General features: G+C 36.7%; 1 protein-coding gene across 1 annotated transcript in view; it reads right to left on the bottom strand.

Moving 5' to 3' along the window:
- Positions 1 to 18,416, bottom strand: part of LOC149022764 (putative triglyceride lipase) — a 140,173-nt gene that overhangs the window by 96,495 nt on the left and 25,262 nt on the right. The window contains exons 5-7 of the mRNA XM_089150700.1: positions 10,817 to 10,886; positions 5,945 to 6,026; positions 3,904 to 3,968 (exon numbers count right to left, since the gene is read on the bottom strand). Of these exons, the coding sequence (XP_089006826.1) occupies positions 3,904 to 3,968; positions 5,945 to 6,026; positions 10,817 to 10,886 (217 nt within the window). The remainder of the gene's footprint in view (positions 1 to 3,903; positions 3,969 to 5,944; positions 6,027 to 10,816; positions 10,887 to 18,416) is intronic.

Genomic DNA, 18,416 nt, shown 5'->3' with positions numbered 1-18,416 from the left:
AAAGGCACTATCCACATAATGCCCGTAGTAAGGAGACATGTCCACGCTAAATCTTCAAAATTGCAACTCCAATGTCCATATAAATGCTTCCCAAGAAGGCAAGTAATAGGTAAAGTATGGATAGGTAAAAGACAATATTGATTACTGTGGACCAAGTAGGTAAGTAAAAGACAGTATAGGTTACTGTGGACCAAGTAGGTAAGGTAGTATGGGTTACTACTGACCAAGTAAGTAGGTAAAAGACAGTATGGGTTACTACGGACCAAGTAGGTAGAGTAAAAGACAATATGGGTTATTGCGGACCAAATAGGTAAGGTAAAAGACAAGTATAGGTTCTGTGGACCAAGTAGGTAAGGTAGTATGGGTTACTACGGACCAAGTAGGTAAAAGACAATATGGGTTACTGCGGACCAAGTAGGTAGGGTAAAAGAGCAATATAGGTAAAGATAGGTAATGATATTGAAAGACCATAACGGATCTGTTATGGTTTGAATTTGATTTTTGAATTCAAGTTTTTGAATTCAATTTTTGAATTTAAGTTTTGAATTCAAGTTTTTAAATTTGAATTCAAATTTGAATATTGTAAACGAATCTTGTACAACAACCATGTTTATTTATAAATACATAAGACTTACCCATCAAGGTAAGCAACTTACTTATCAATATTAGAGTTTTTCTTTGCATTCTTTCATGGTATTAGAGCTAAGGTTTTGAGATTTTTTTTTTTTCAAATGTGTAATATATTTTATTTAACTATGAGGCATTGAACCCTGGACCTCTTTCTTTATTTAAGGTGCTTGTTAACCATCTAGCTAATTCTAAGCTTATCAACTTTTGAACCTTTTCCTTTGAGGACACTAAGAAGTTCATTCCAATCGATACTTCCTCTCATCAGCATGTCATTTTCTTTTTTAACATAAGAATCCAGTGACCTCTCTTTGATCTCTCCTAACAGCACAGTGGCTATATTGGTGTGCTTATTAATAACCCGCTTCCTCTCTGTAAGTTCAGGCAGTGAGTTCACAGCACTCATCAAATGTTTGATGAAAATCTCAACCGATTCTGCAGCCAAAACCATAGCACCACTGGCTACAACAACAACAGCCACAATCTTCTCTGCAGCAACAACACTACCAACAACAACTATCTACAACAACAATAACCCCAATCTTCTTTACAGCAACAACACTACCAATAACAACTGTCTACAACAACAACAACCGCAATCTTCTTTGCGGCAACAACACTACCAACAACAACGTGGACTATCATTTTGTCCGAGACTTGGTTCAGAACAACACCATAAAGTGCACTTTATTCGGTCAGATGATCAAATTGCAGATGTGTTTACTAAGGGCTTACCATCACAAGCTTTCTTCAAGCATAGAGACAAACTCTTGCACCTGCCAATGCAGAGTTTGAGGGGGGATGAAAGACCATAACGGATCTGTTATTGTTTGAATTTGATTTTTGAATTCAAGTTTTTGAATTCAATTTTTTAATTCAAGTTTTTAAATTTGAATTCAAATTTTAATATTGTAAACGAATCTTGTACAACAACCATGTTTATTTATAAATACATAAGACTTACCCATCAAGGTAAGCAACTTACTTATCAAAATTAGAGTTTTTCTTTGCATTCTTTCATGGTATTAGAGCTAAGGTTTTGAGAGATATTGTTGTAGAATGCCGTAAGTTGAGGGCAAAGATCTTCACAAATAATATCCATCAGCACATCTTGAGTAGATATAGAATAAGGTACCATTCTCCCCCTCACGTGTAGCATTACACGTGGACAATTAATGATGACCAGTGACAAGCATCTTAAAGTATGAGCACAAAAGAAACCCAAGAAGGAAAAGTAGCAGCCACAGAGCAGTGTATTATTCACCAATAAAGCTGATCAAGCAGCAAAAAATTGTCTCACAGGACAAAGTCTTGTTCACCAAGGGGGGGGGGGAATTCTGGACCACCACTAACCCTTTAATAGGGTAGGAGCAAATTAGATCAAGAGAAAATTACTGAACCAGCTTGGAATCTCAAAATTGCAGTAGTCCCTGTAGCAATCCACTCAGAAGAAGTGTAATAACAGTAGTTGCAGTAGCAGATAATATCAGATCTTGGACCATAGCAACAAACTTCTGCTAGATGTGAAACTCTAACAGATCTTGATATGAAGGAAAAGTAGTTCTTTAGGTTTTTGTAGAAGTATTAGACAAAAAGAAGGCTAAACTTGACTCTGAAATAAACAACAGAAGTAGGAGTAAAGCAAGACGGTAGCAGCAGAATTTTTTCAGAATATAGAAATTCATTGAAACAGGGTACTAGTATACGACTTGCAGCAGAACTTATAGCACAAACAATGGAAGACAATACTTAGGTCTTGCAATCCGAATTATGGGCATATCTTTGCAAGAATCAAGAGGAATCCCAAGACATCAGTATAGTGCAGATTGAACTTCAGATTTGCACACAAAAAAAGGGTAGTAGCAGCCTCAATTGAATCAAATAGGTAGACATATCCCCAGAAAGCTTAGGGCCTTTTTGTAGTATTAATACATAGATACTTGGTGCTTCAAAAGTTAACGAAGAAGGACAGCCATGCACAATTACTGCAGCGAAGGTTGGGGCTGCCCTAGATAAGAAAAAGGAAAAAAAAAAAAAGAAGAAGAAAAAAACTGGGCAGCCAAGAGAGAGAAAAAGGTCCCTAAGTTGATTAAACTTGCTCTGATGCCATGTTAGAAAACAAGCATTAAATAATCAAAACAGCAGCTGAACTTGAACAAAGAAAAGAGAGAAGAAGAAGAAGAGAAGAGAGATGAAGAACTAGTAGAAGAGGCTTGTGATTCTTGCTTAAGAGTCTAGAATCACAAAGCCCTTTTATTTATAGCTTCTAATGAATCTAATACAACTTGAGAGACACGTAATTGTCCTCTAGAAAAAGGAAACAAAAAATTACAACTTTAATAACTTCCTAGCTCCTAAAATAGAAAATTCTGAAAATAGAAACTACCACCAAAATAGAAAGTATGCTTTCTAAAAAACTCCCAAAACTTATGTAGCAAGACTCCAACATTAGAAATAGAAAGTAGAATAACATCAATAGCATAATAATGTTCATGTAAACAGTACAAACAAGTTACTGTTCACGTGAACAGTAAAATCTGTATTTTACTGTTCACGTGAACAGTACCGTGAACAGTAAAAACAGATTTTTACTGTTCACGTGAATAGTGTCGTGAACAGTAAAATATCCCATGTGTATATACTTCAACAAGAACCATGATCTCAGTCCTTGTTAAAGTGGAAAATACAATGGAATGTGGTTTATGTTTATTTCAGATTAAAATTTATAATGTTAGATTTCTTTTTCCCTTTCTGTATCGCTCCTAGCCTCCTACCCACCTTTTGTACAAAAAGAGAAGGTTCCATGATTTTTATACTTCATTTTTGCACATTCTTCCTTTACTGGTTCTTTTTAGGTAAAATCAGAATATCTTTTGATTAGCCATATATAAAGTCTTTTAGCAGTAGTGTAATTAAGTCAACAACGAATAAGAAGGGAAATGAAGTCCTTTCCCATGGATAGATAAAAAAACCAGAAATAGGCTTCACAATCCATCAAAAGCTGACAAAGTTCCAGGTTACACAGTGAAGTACAAAGATTAAAAACTCAAATAAACTGGACAGCTCAGCAGGAGAAAAGATTGCAGTCTAGCACCATACTTGAGCCATAGTTGTAAGGAGTCCAGGTGGCTTGGTTGCCTAGGCAGGCAACTTTTATGCCTTTATCGCATTGTTGGCATCGCGTTGCCTCCAAGCCCCCTCCAATTCCTTGGGTCACTTACTATGCTGTGACAACCATGCTTAAGTATTGCTTTAGCAAGGTTTCTGATATTTTACCTCAAGATAAAGCTTGCCACCACCTCCCATGCCTTCCAATTCCACCAGCACCTCATGCAAGCTTCCTAACAAAATGCATTTGATCACCAGATCAGCTTAAGCAGAAAGTGCAGCATCTGTGCCAAACAAAATTCATAGTAGCAATACAGAGAACTTATGACCTACCACCAAAGAATGCCAAATGCAGACTTCTAGAGGAGATTCGATTGGTTTACTGGGTAAAGGAAAAACGATAAATAACTTGGTGCTAGAAGTTACAAAATGAATTATGAACATTATTTTCACTCCAGTAATGTTTAGAAATTCTATTTAAACAAAGTATAAATCTTTATTTGGTAGAATCAGTACAAATTCCACTTTCAACAAATCCAATTATTTTATATGAAAGAAGGTCTTACCCAGTGCATAAGGGATCCCATTTTTAGCAAGGTCTGTGGAGGGTCGGATTTTTATTTGCAGTCTGCATCTAACCGTCAAAATTTTGCCACGTGTACAGAAAGCAATCAGACGGTCTGAAATCAAATGGCAGGGTTATGTTGTTACTTTTAGATTCAAGGGTTTAATAGTTTACAAATTTACAAAACAAAACCACTGACTCTACCAGACTCTATTCCTTATTTCACATGAATCGATTCTCCATGTTAGGGTTTTTCATCCAAGCGATTAAAGGGTTCTCTTTCTCCGCAACCATACTGTCAAGATTGCCCTCGTCAAGTGAACTATCACAAAAACCCAAGCTTCTGAATCATTGACTGAACCACGACCAACATAACCAGTTTCAACATGCCATTGAAGAGATCAGTCCAATCGATATCCATGTTGCCCTATGTCAAAATTGCTATGATGGAATAGATACAAAGAGCTTAAGCTAAAGATTTATCCTTTGGTAGTCGTATGATAGACAACTAGGGTTTTTTCTATGTACGAAAATCAGGAAGGAAGATGAACAGGATAGAAACTACCGTCCATACATCTATAAATTGAAAGTAGAAAACTGAAGCAGGTAAGATGAGGAAGAACCTTTGTAGGATCTAGGGCATCCATTTGAGGTGTAAAAGAATATGAAGCCACTGCGAGTTAAATGTGGTGGTTTGCAGAGAGGTAATTTATGTTTCGTCTCAGTTGGCTGCCTTCTTAATTTGTTCTAAACTGGTTCAAGGTATCCTCGCTTTCTTTGCTTTGTGGGAATTTAATGGTGTTTCATTTTGTCAAGAGAGTGATGTTCTGCATGCAAAGCAGACATGTCTGGAATAAATAGAATATATGGAATGGGTTTTTATTACTTGGACTCGAGCCATTTTTGTGATTCAGCCAGTTCGGTGGAGTCCAAATGCAACAGATTGGACTCATGCAAAATAGGGGATTAGAGTTGGGTAGGGTCAGGGGTTTCGTTTTGTAAATTTGTGACTATTAAATCCTTGAATGTAAAAGCAAAAAGTCGTATTTACAACATAACCCGGCCATTTGATTTCACACCGTCCGATTGCTTTCTGTACACGCGGCGAAATCTTGACAGTTGGCTGCAGGCTGCAGCCACAGCAGAAAATAAAAATTCGTGGAGAGTGGTCAGATGCATGCAGCCTTACCCCTGTTTCCAGAGAAGCTTTTTCCAGGATTTGAACCCATGATCAAGTGTTCAGCAAGTCAGCACTTGACCAAGGCACCAAGCACGACCTGTGGACTTATTTATGCCACGATATATTCAACACATTAATTATTAAGTAAAAAAGGGTCAATGCAAACATGAAGTACATAAGCCACTTTTCAGTTACCAAAGTTTGTTAAAACCAGGCTAGCGAGTTCTTTCCATGAAATAAGTAAAGGAAAGAAAAAGAAAAAAAAGGTTGTAACACACCACTCTTAAGTTACTTCCATCAACTATGGCATCTCGAGTAGGCAAAGGACAGGAAACTTTCTAACGAATCCTGAAAGCCTTTCAAGACAGCGGCCTAAACCCTTATGGAAGAAAACTAATGGAAATCACATAGCAAAATTGTCCTATCATATTTCAAATACAAGAGGAAACTCGTTGCATTATTACCATCACAAAAAGCCTCCAAGTTAATGCCTGCATTGCCCATGCGCTTATGTGGAGTTACAAGGTTTGCATCCCAAGCTGCGACCTGAAGTTTGAAAACCACATATGATAATTAAATATAATTTTTTAAAACAAGAAGAACATGGAACATCAGTCATTAAGTCACTACATAAGGTCCATAACTTCTTAATTTATCTTCATTCACCAGTTGACCAAAATTTAATCTTTTAAAATGTACCAGCAGCAACTTTAAATAGATGGTGCTGCCAAGTTTCTAGAGTTTGTATCAATAACCAAGTGACTAAGCAGCTCCTCCTCCAAATCCTAAGGTTGTAGCCCTTCCAGTAGAGTCTAACATATATTATAATCATTTCCAAAACTAAGTATTTTTCATTATTCTTTATTTTAATTTCTTGCAAAATATATTTTTTAATTCCCCAAAAAAAAAAATTTTTACATGAAATTGTAGATTGGGAAAGATATTCAACATACGTTTAATCTACGCTCAAACACCTAATGTAGAACATATTATTTAAAAAATATGAAATAGGAAAGAAAAAAAAAACACACACACACTTTCGTTGAAGAATGGCTTCAAAATCACTTCATTCTTGTTGATTACTTGTTGTACATGAGCTAAGTAGAGTGTTGATGCAGTGTAGGGGAAGATCCAGCAGTTTTCCAACAAAAAGTCCAGCCCAAAATGGAAGAACAGCAGCAGGGGAAGAAAAGAGGTTAAGATGAGGTCAAAGGGTCTAGACGAGACAAGACATCTCATCTCGTCTCAACAAGATCTGGGGTTTAAATGTACAACTCGAATCGAGATCAAGATGGGGAATTCTCTTGTTCGCAAGGGATTGCGACTCGGTTTTGCAACATATCGAGATCTCACAAGACTTGAATCATATAAGTGGAAAAATTTAGAGCTGCCCCATTCAATTTTTCAGTAAAGTATGCAACCAGCCTTCCATCTTGCCTCAAAATTGATGCAAATCATGGCATGATGTCAAGGGATCTGGTTCAAGTTCCAATTGGTCCAGTTATGAGAGCTTAGGCAAAGAAGTTCAAGGAAGCACTTAACAGGTGATTGAAGAAAACTGGTCTCAAAGTCTGTTGAGCATGGCCCTTGTTCTCCACAAAGGAGCATAATACACCACCACCACCAACAACAACAACAACAACCATAACCTTATCCTGATTTAATGGGTCGGCTACATGGGCGGAGAAGTAATAGCAGTAAATTTAAGCATATATGAAGATAAGTAGGAGACAAACTCAAGGTAGCATTCCACGAACATCACATTGTATAGGCACGGGTCCTAGTCTTCCAGCACATGCAAATAGGCATCTAGTCCTTGCTGATGCATATATCCTTTCTTACAACTTCTTTGCTAGTCAATTTAGGCCTATCCTTACATCTCTTAGCTCCATCTAGTCAGATCTGATCACTCTTCCTTACAAGTGCCTTTAACAGCTTTCTTTAGACCTGCCTATACCACCGCCTGTGATACTCTCTTTGCTAGTTCTGAATTGGTGCAATACCCAAGTAGGATTTAATAAAATCATTCCTTACTCTATCATGCCTAGTCCTGCCACACATCCTCCTCAGCGTCTTCATGTTTGCAACACTTATCTTGTCCATATGGTTTCTCTTGGTTACCCAACATTCTGCCCCATAGATCATAGCCAATCTGGTAACTGTCTTATAGAATTTCCCTTGAGTTTAATAGGCATACGTTTGTCAGGTGACACACCTGAAGGACCTCTCCACTTCAACCATCATTCCTTAATCCTGTGAGAAACATCATCATCTATGTCAGCCTTATTGTTAATGACAGAGCCCAACTGCCCAAGTGTCTAAAACGATTTCTTTGCAATATCTATTGATCCTCAAATCTCACTACTTCACTGCTTTTTACAATTTGACTAAATTTACACATCATACACTCTGATTTGTTTCTACTCAGCTTAAAACCTTTTGATTCCAAAGTAGATCTCCATAGCTCCAATTTAGCATTAATCCCTTCTATTGTTTCATCAACCATAACAATATCATTAGTGAATAGCATACACCAAGGTACCTCATCTTATATGCGGCTAATAAGATCATCCATTATGAGTGCAAACTCTGATAGGATTCTGACCAAAATCCAACTTAAAGGCAACAACAAACTGGCGTGGTTTCGTGGACTAAATTTGGGTGCAATCTTGGGTTAAATTCAGTAACAAATTGGAATGATGGGGAATCAATAATAAGCATAATCTTGGACCTGGTTGCAGCAATAAATTGGTGTAAATCGGGGACTAAATTTGAGCATAATAGGCCTGTTTGAATCAATAAATTGGTGCGTTTCGGAGGCTGAATTTGGAAGTGGTTTTTAGGCTTAAGTTATCTTTTGAATCTTTGTAAACTTTCCTTGTTTATGAATGGCTGATTTGATTCAATCTGTTTTCTTGATTTAGCAGTGTATTCAGCCATCTTTAATTTTGAAAACTTTCCTTTTCTTTTTGGCTTGTTTTAGTCCTTAATTGGTGGTAGTTTTAAGTGTAAGAATTAGGTTGTAATGACTTATATAAGTGCTTCAATGAGAAATAAATGTCATTTATTTTGGTTACTCACAAAATTTAAGTGTCCTTTTCGGTTCATTGAGCAACTTTCAAACTTATTGGAAATTTCTGTGGTGTTCTATTCAAATTCTCAAACAAATTTCCATCACCATTTGTGGCATCTTTCTCGTACTAAGGTTCTTGTTTATCGAAAGCAAGGTCAAGGTCTTCATCCAAATCTGATTGCAGAACGATCTTGAGCTCCTTAGTTGATTGTCGGGTCTTGTTATTCTTAGCAAGAGGTTCATATCAAGCAGCCTGGTCTGACGATGTGGAGAGTTTTTGTTGGTTCAATGGGGCATCACATAAGGTAGCAGTACTCCAAATAGAAACATGGACAAAGAACAAAAAAAAGACCAAGATACTGTTCACGTCATTGTTGACACAAACAGTGTCACAGACTCACGGCAAGTACTTGCATTTCTTAGGAATGCGTTCTAAAAAATTTTGTGGACCCAGCAAATGGGGAAAGATTCAATCATAAGTCTGCCATAGCTTAGTTTCTATTTTCAGTTTTAGAACTTATATTTCATTTCACTGCAATAGGATCTTAGGTAGTTTCTAAATTCAGTTTCTACAAGTATAAGGAGTTTTTATTTAACATATATAGAAAGTTTCTATTTTGGTTGCTTAGTTTGATTTTGAGACTCTCTATTTTGTAAAGCTTTAGCAAAGGTATAAATAGGCCGTTTCATTGCAATAGAAAATAAGATTTAAGAGTCATTGATTTTGTGGAATGGTAGCTCAGTTATGAGGTAAAATCCATGGTCAACAGCTTATATACCTATGGGTGACAAAAAAATATCCAACAACAATAATTAAATAAATATATAAATAAGTTATAGTTATTTAATTGTCTTCTTTATTGTGCTGTCATGACTACAATTAAGTTCCCGCTAATTTATCAGGTTCAAGTTAGACCATAGAAGAAAATTCAACCAAAATTGTCGAAATGTCTACATTTTTAAAAAACGAAACGAAATTCCAATGATTTCGGAAAAGTGTCAAATTTTGACTGAAATTTTATGATTTCAACCATTTCAGAGGTTTTGACCGAAATTTCGACCATTTCGACCAAAATTTCGACCATTTCAACATTCTAATTTGTTTTCTTTAGGTTTTGTTGATTTCTATCCCATTTTCACCTAATTTCCACAACTCCTTTGCCTTCAAACACCTCTTTTGCTCATTTTTTTGCCTCCAAACACCTCCTAAGCCACAACAGCTGCAAAGGAAACTCCAACAACAATATAATGTGAAGCATGAGCCATACCTAACGGTTCCAAACTTCCCCCTTTTTATTTTTGTTTCGTTCAGGCCTTAATTGATCTTGTATTGCCTTGAAATGAATATATATTTAACCTAGGACTATGATCTATGATTTTGTTTTGTTAAACTTATATTTTTATTATTTGCTACAATTTTTCATTTTCTAATTTTAATAATTATTTTCTAAAATTATGTATTTTTATTTTTTGTATATATGATATATAGGCTTCAACTTAATATATGTGAGACACCATCACTTGATCCAGTCGGTCATTTTATTTTGTTGCCTTGTTGTATATGTAACCAATCTCCCAAACAACGCATGTATGCTGATTATTCTATGTCTGTAAGCAATACAGTTTGTAATTGTCAAAACCAGTCATTTGTTAGTATACTTGAATGATAAATTTTCAATGGTTTTTTTTTTTGCAAAATACTAGTTCTATTGTGTTTATTATGCTTGAAATAGTTAGTATGCAAGAATCCAAATCATTTTGAGTCCATATGAGGCCCGAAATTGAAGTTCCAAATTCCAAAAAAAGTGTCCAATTTCGACCCAAATTTCGACCGAAACATCGAAATTTCGGCCTTTTGCAAAGTCGAAATTCCTGTTTTGGTCAAATTTTCTTCCTTGAGTTAGACTTCAAGAAAAATTTAGCAACAATGCATGATTAAAGGGAATTAATGTTAATTTTGTTTGGAATTGAAAGGCCTGGGAGTTGTAATAAAAATGAAAAGATAAGATTGTTCTATAGCTAGCAGATTGATGGAATTGGAAAACCAGTGGCCCAACAGATAACTATGATTATTTAGTTCTCTGCTAGAATTTCAAGGTCACTCATACCAAATGTAAAATGATATCATAAAATCCAAAAAAACAAACAGAAAGCACTTTTTGCAATAAGATAATAGGAAACAAAGAGGAATTCATATAAAAATGATCCAAACGAAAGATATTCAAACAAGATTTCATAAGGGGGAAATAATATTCATTGAGACCTGAAGAATTTTGCTAGGGGGTAACTTGATGTTTAGAGTAAACTCCTCATTCCATGTTGGTTCTTTGGTCCTGCAAAAAATCAATCAGTAATATAACCAAAAGCAATGTCCAAGAAAAAGAATCCTTCAATATGGGAAAGTCGATGGCAATCAGTCTTCTACAACCATGAAAAGAAAGAATTCCAAAAGGTACAGCTCCTTACATCAAAGTGTGATTTTTTCATTCAGATTAGTAAGGAATACAAACCTCATCACCTACGGATTGGGTATCAATACATATAAACTACAAATGTGACCAGATAAAAGAAATTCCAAAAAGAAGAAAAGATGGACATGGTTCAGCTTTTTAAGTCCAAATGAACACATGATTCAAGTTTGGTTTAAGTTAGGCTTAATTTGAGTGCCAAATGGGTTGTATGGGCCCTTAGGTTTATAACCTCATGGCCAACTCTATAAACCCAAATACTAAATATTTAAGTCCTATATGGGACTATAGGATGCAAAACCCACGCAAAAATACCCAGTTTATTAATTATTTTTTAAATTTCTAAATAGGTAACATTTCATGTATAAAGATAGGCATAATCTACAGAAAAGAGACAACCACATAGAACCCTCTTTAAACATGTCTAAGATTGGAGGAAGAGGCTCCAACACAAAGCAGGACAGACCCTGCAAAGGAAAGAAAAGAGAAGACTGCCCAATCAGAATGTATAAATACCTCGAAATCCAAGTGATTGTTGAGTAAATAGAACCCTTTTCCCAAGGTTTAACTTAGTTATGTTGTGAGATTTGAAGAAACCCTGATTCATGCCAAAGAGACAGAACAGGTCCTTTATTTATATTACAAACTTACTCAAAATAGAATAGATCTTCCCATGTGGGAATATTACAAGCAGAATAATAAAAGAACCTAACAAAACTATTCTTCCCTAATGAAATAATTAATACTACTGCTGCCACTAATATTACTGCTACGTTATAACACTCCCCCTCAAGTTGAAGCTTAGATATTTATCATGCCTAACTTGTCAATGATATTACTGAAACTTCTGGTACTCAAGCTCTTTGACTGTCAGAGGTAAAAAAAGTAATATGAATCTGTCCAGCCTCAGTCTTTTCTTTGGTGAAGTGTTTCTCAATCTCCACAAGTTTGGTCCTATCATCATGCAGTACTGGATTGTGAGCTATGTTGATCGCTGACTTGCTATTTGAGTACAGCTGCATAGGTGTCTCTTATTCTGTCCTAATCTCATGAAGCAACCCCTTCAACCACAGTACTTCACAAATACCTTAAGCCAACGCAATGAGCTCATCTTCAGCAATAGACCTTGCAACTATTACCTGCATTTTGCTCCTTCAAGCAACCAAGTTGCATTCTACATATGCTCAATAACCAGAGGTAGACCTTCTATCATCCTGACACCCTACCCAATTTGCATCTGTGTATGCCTCAACTCTTAGTTGTCTATGAGCTAAAATCAAAATACCTTTTCCTGTAGTAGAATTCAAGTATCTCAAGATCCAATACACTGCATCCAAATGTGAGGAGTAGGGATCATGCATATACTGGCCAACAAAACTATTAGCAAATGTGATATCTTGTCTAGTGTGTGACTAAATCAACTTCCTGACCAACTTCTGATAAATTGTCTTATTAACTCATTCTCCTTCTTTTGCCTTCAAGTGTAGTTTGGGCTCAACAGGAGTCTCTACTAGCTTACACCCTAGCATCCCAATGACCAAATATGCTAACTCTAGTCCAAGGAAGTACTTGAATTTCCCACATTTTTAATCTCAAACTCGGTTCCAAAAAAGTCTTCAAGGCTGAAATTTCCTCCTCACTACTACCTGTGATCAAAATGTCATCCACATACACTAGAAGTACAGTTGTATGGGAATCGTCTCTTTTTATGAACAAGGTAAGGTCTACATTGCTTTGTTTGTAGCCATTAGAAATCATAGTTTAATGGAACCTTCCAAACCAAGCTCTTAGAGATTATTTCAACCCATATACTACCCTTTTCAACTTGCACACTTTTCCACGAGTCTTAGTAGTAGCATAACTGGGTGGTATATCTATGTACACCTCCTCTTGAATCTCTCCATGAAGGAAAGCATTTTTCACACCTAGCTATAGGCCCTACCCTTTATTCACTGCACATGAAGAGAATAACCTAAACTATATTCATCTTAGCAACTAGGAGAAATGTGTCCTGATAATCTATCACATAAATCTAAGTGAAGCCCTTGGGTAGCAATTTTGCCTTGTATCGCTCCACTGCATGGCTCAAAGCGTCCACCTAGGCGGCCGCTTAGTCAGTAAGGCAGTTTTTCAACAGCCTTATTTACCGCTGCTTTGTTGACATGCAGTTTTTCAGCTACTTTATCGCCTTGTGCCCCTTATTGCCGCCTAGATGTCAAAGCAGTCGCTCTTTTGACATTTTGTACATAATAATATTTTTTCTTTTTTCTTTTTTCTTTTTAAATCAAATTTTATTCTACATAACCATATAAGAATTTAATAGGTAGTCATTTTGGAATCAGGAATCAATAAATCATTAAATGGATAAGGCACTTATTTGGCATCACACTATCATAGTGGTAAAAATGTAAAATTATTACTTTCATTCTCATATTTATAATTTGATATAGTTAATTGTCATAGTTTATGATGCTTCATGAGATGAACTTATGTTTGAGTTCTTTTTTGAATAATCTTTCACAACTATGTTTGTATTCATTAAATGGATAAGGCACTTACTTATGTTTGTGTTCTTTTTTGAATAATTTTTGAATAATAGTCATAATTTATGATTGCTTCATGAGGCTTTTTTTTTTTTTTTAATGAATGTGATTTTTGAATGTTTGTTTATCTTATAATAGAAATTTATCAGTTTTAAAGTAGTTGTATTAAGATAATTCAATGCAACCGCTTTGGTCACCTTACTATTGCCTAGGCACCGCTTTGTTGCCTAATTGCCTAGGCGGAGCCCTAACTACTTTGATCACCTTGCCGCCTTGACAATCATGCTCCACTATTCCATTTGCCCTATATTTGATGACAAATACTCATTTGCGCCCAATAGTCAGCTTTTTGCAAGCAAAGACTCTAGTTCCCATCTCCTCTTTTTTTTTCCAGAGCTCTCATTTCCTCATCCATTGCTTCCTTCGAGTATGAATGAAATAATGCTTCCTACCATGTGTCAGGAAGAGAAGTGAGGACAAGATGAAACAAAGCTTGGAAACTCTAGGGATAGGGATTAATATGAAACAAAACTAGAGATAGGATGTTTGGTGCAAGTCTATGGCTACTTTCTTAGTACAAGTGAGATCGAGGGGTGGTTCAAAAATAAACACACTTGGAGGAATTGGTACTTCAAAGCTGAAGCTTCCAACTTCTTCACACAGAAGGGGGTTCTCACATGGATCACCTATGATAAGTGTTCAAAGGTCTTTACTCCACCTACACACCATCCACTAGCTGTTCTGTCCGATCACTCAATCTTCCAAAGGACGATCATCAACAAGAATCTCAGGATAAATATCTAAAGGAGGAACCATGACTGGAACTCTTCGTTAATAGGGCCAAAGAAAGGAACTTGTTCTTGGAGACTGGAGTAAAACAATAATAAAGACAGAAAAAAACGAGAAGCAGGGTGATAACACTTATATCCCTACTGGGCAACATGATAACTTAAGAAAATACACCGTAATCCACGTGGATCAACTTACCATGAACATGGTGGTTTCAGGCAAGGCAACACAACCAAACACCTTAGGTGGTCTAGTAAAAGCTATGGTCTATAAAGGAACCTCAAGGGGACAGCATTGTTGCAAAAACATGGACTGCATTTGGTTAATCAGTTATCAGGTAGGATGCAGTGAGGACTACATTCCACTAAAAATGAGGAGGCACGTTCATAGCAAACATCAAAAAACATGACACCTCAAGAAGGTGTGGATTCGTGCATTCGGCAATCCCATTTTGAGAAGAGGTGTTGACACAACTAGTTTGGTGTGTAATACCATTGACAACAACGTAAGAGGGAGATGCCCCACCCAAATACCATTGTATGCAGAATTTTTACAATGGCCCCAAGTTGTGTACTAATCCTCTTATGAAAAAATTAAAAACATGAAAAAACAACACTCTTTTGATGAAGTTAAGTAGACCCACATGGTCCTAACCAACAATCAATAAAGGTCACAAACCACCTATGATGTTGAGAAATATGAAATTGGTAGAATGGCTTATTGATCCATGATCTCAAGCCCTCTATTTATAATTAAGTGGAAAGTAGACTATTACAAGGAATAGAAGTTTACAAGAATGCAAACTCTAATTTCACTCCTATACAAACTCTTATTAGACTCCTAATAGAATCCAACACTCCCCCTCAAGTTGAGGCATGGATATCACACATGCCCAACTTGACCAAAAAAGTATAAAACATCTGTCCAGGTAAACATCTGCAATTTGATCTTCAAACTTATAGATTACGTCTGCCTTATAGACTTCCATTTGCTTTGTCCTCATCTTTACTGCAACTTTATGTCTCCAAGGAAGAACGCCCAAGAAAAAATGTAGAATCTTCAAATGTTGAGAAGACTAAATTTCAGCGCAAATCTAAGGGAAAATATACTTTTGGGGTAACAATTGCTAAGGTAAAACAGCCAAAGTGAAACTTTTGATTTGTAGCAATGTTAGATCTTTAAAGGAAAAGTTTGCAAGGGACAATCTCCAAGGGTACGGGAAAATTTGTCAAGAAAAGTGACAATCTCCAAAGGTAATAGAGATCAAGTTCTGCAAAGGTCAAACGACATCTTTTGCAAGGTTAGATCTCCGAAGGGAAGATATTAAGTTAAGGGGCAAATCTCCAGGGTTAACAGAGATCAAGTTCTGCACAGTCAAAAAGATAGCTCTATAGCAATGTTAGATCTCCAAAGTAGAAAGTAGAAGATTGCGAAGGTAAGGGACAAACTTTCAAAGGTAACAAAGATCAAATTCTACATAAGGAAATCTACATGAAAGGCAATGAATTGTAGACATCTTCAATCTCCCCCTCATGTGTAGCTTTACACGCGGGAAAACAATAACAAAGGAAATCCCAATAGGGAAACTTGGAAAGGAAAAAATTGTAATGGTAAGATGAAAGTATCAGGAAAACAAATCTAGAGAAAATGACAAAATTTGAAAGGGGGATGACCGAGCCTACGGTGCCACTGATGAAGGTCTGATATTACCGAATGGACCGGATTAGAAGATGTAGTCAAAGCAGAAGTAGATCCTCCAATCGGCTTGAGCAAATAAAGTCCATTTACCATGTCCAATCTCCTTCCCCGTGACCAGATCCTGAAGTAGCAAGGTAGGAGTTGGTAGGGGTAGTAGAGGAAGCAGTGGTCGAGGCTGTACCGGCAGTAGAAGACTGCAGAATACATCGCAGAGTAGCGAACTCCTCCTATGAAAAACCAACGTCTGCAGAGGGTGTGGTGGAAACTGTCTCAGAAAGATTAGCCTTTGGTTTTCCCTGTCTTTGTGCTCATTTTTGCTCAAAATCAACAGGCTTCCCATGCAGTTTTCAACAATTTTCCTTGGTATGATATGGTTGGTGACAATGCTCACACTTGACAATCTCCTTAGCCGGATCAAATTTAGTGCGAACAGACTGTAAAGCTGATTTCTCCATAATAGGAGTATGAAGCATGACTAATCGACGACTTTCCTCACACTGAACAAGAGCATAAGACTGTTCTAGTGTAAGAAAGGGAGAACGACTTAAGACTTGCACTCTGATCTGATCGTACTCCACGTTCAAACCTGCCAAGAAGTCATATACTCGAATCTTATCAATATACTTCTTATATGTCGCCACATCATCTGGATTAGTGGGGTGATAATCCCCATAATGATCCAACTCTTGCCAAAGAGATCGCAACTCAGCATAATAGTGGGCCACAGTTAGTTCCTTTTGGGTAGTCTCATGAAGCTTCTTTCATAGCTCATAAACTTGTGCATCATTCCCCAACTGTCCATATGTTTCAGTAGTAGCCTTCCAGATTTGGGCTGCAGTATCAAGTAATAGGTAACCCCGGACAATATTTGGATGCATGGAATTCAAAAGGAATGACATAATAAGAGAGTCATTTGATCCATTTATCCTGTAAAACACCTGCGGTAGTGGGTTTGATAGTGGTGGCCGTAATGTATCCAATTAGTCCTCTTCCAGCAATAGTCAGGTAAATAGATCGAGACCAGATCAAGTAATTTGTGCCGTCAAATCTTACCGAAAGAGAATGAAGAGTGGGAAAATATTCGGATCCAATGGGAGCGGTAGTACCATTGATAGTGGCCATGTTGAAAAAATTGTCTGCAGTTCTTCAGTCTTCACCTTTTGAAAAAAAAACTAAAACGTCGCAGAATGCAATAGCCAAACAATGATATGATCAAATCTCCTTTTTCCCTTTTCTTTTTTTTTGGAAATTACAAACAAGTCCCTAGAAAAGCTGAAATTACAAATAGGTCCCTGAAACTATTTGAATTTACAAATAAACCCCTTAAATTATGGGAATTTGCATGTAGGTCCCTGGGAAAAAGTAAATTTACCAAAGAAGTCCCTCAACCATCGTATTCTGTTTCTTCCCTTTTTTTTTCTTTTTTTTCTTGGGCAAATAGAACGGTAGCTAAGGGAGAAAAGAAACTAGGTATAATTCGATACAAGTTGGGGCTTGATTCGAGGTTCGAAAGAAATAATCAGATGAAAAAATTTGACGGAGACGAAGAGTTTCAGAAGAGAAAAAAACCAGAAAAACTCATTATGATTACGATCGATAGTGATTAGACGATCGATATGCTGCGATTCAGACAAGCGATGGGCCAGAACTGGTTGTATTCTGCGATTCTGCGATGAAGAACAGCCCCTGAAAAATCTCAGATGAAGAATCGATCCTCAATCACAAGCTTAAGAAGAACAGCCCTTAATCGAAGAACCTCAATAGCAGGTTTCAGATGAAGAACTAGGCTTCAGAATCGCATGCTTCAAATGAAGAATCAGAGAGAAACAAAGTTGCAGGAGCAGCGGAAGCTGTTGCAGTTGCAGAAGCAGCGGAAGTTGCTGAGTTCTTCTTTCTCTTCTTCTTTCCTCTGTTTTCTATTCTTATTTGCCGAATCGAGACGGAACTGAATCTGCAACATTTCAGAAAATTCTGCAACAAGTGGAGAAAATCTGCGATGGGTTTTTGCGAGAAAAAAAAGGTCCTAATCGAGGCTGGATTTCGATGGATTTTGACACTCTAGATTTCGAGGCAGCCAGAAAGAAAGGGTGATGAATTTCTTTTTTTCTTTTTCTCTCACCTCCCTAATGGTATTTAGGCTCTGATGCCATGTTTGAGAAATATGAAATTGGTAGAATGGCTTATCGATCCATGATCTCAAGCCCTCTATTTATAATTAAGTGGAAAGTAGACTATTACAAGGAATAGAAGTTTACAAGAATGAAAACTCTAATTTAACTCCTATACAAACTCTTATTAGACTCCTAATAGAATCCAACATATGACAATAAATAGACATAGTCCAAGACGGACCCCACACATTAGA

This window comes from Hakea prostrata, chromosome 3 (assembly GCF_041222555.1).
Source record: "Hakea prostrata isolate BN-2017 chromosome 3, UWA_Hpros_2, whole genome shotgun sequence".
Taxonomy (NCBI): Eukaryota; Viridiplantae; Streptophyta; class Magnoliopsida; order Proteales; family Proteaceae; genus Hakea; species Hakea prostrata.
Note: the sequence above shows the minus strand (reverse complement) of the source record. Positions and strands in the feature narration are given on the sequence as shown.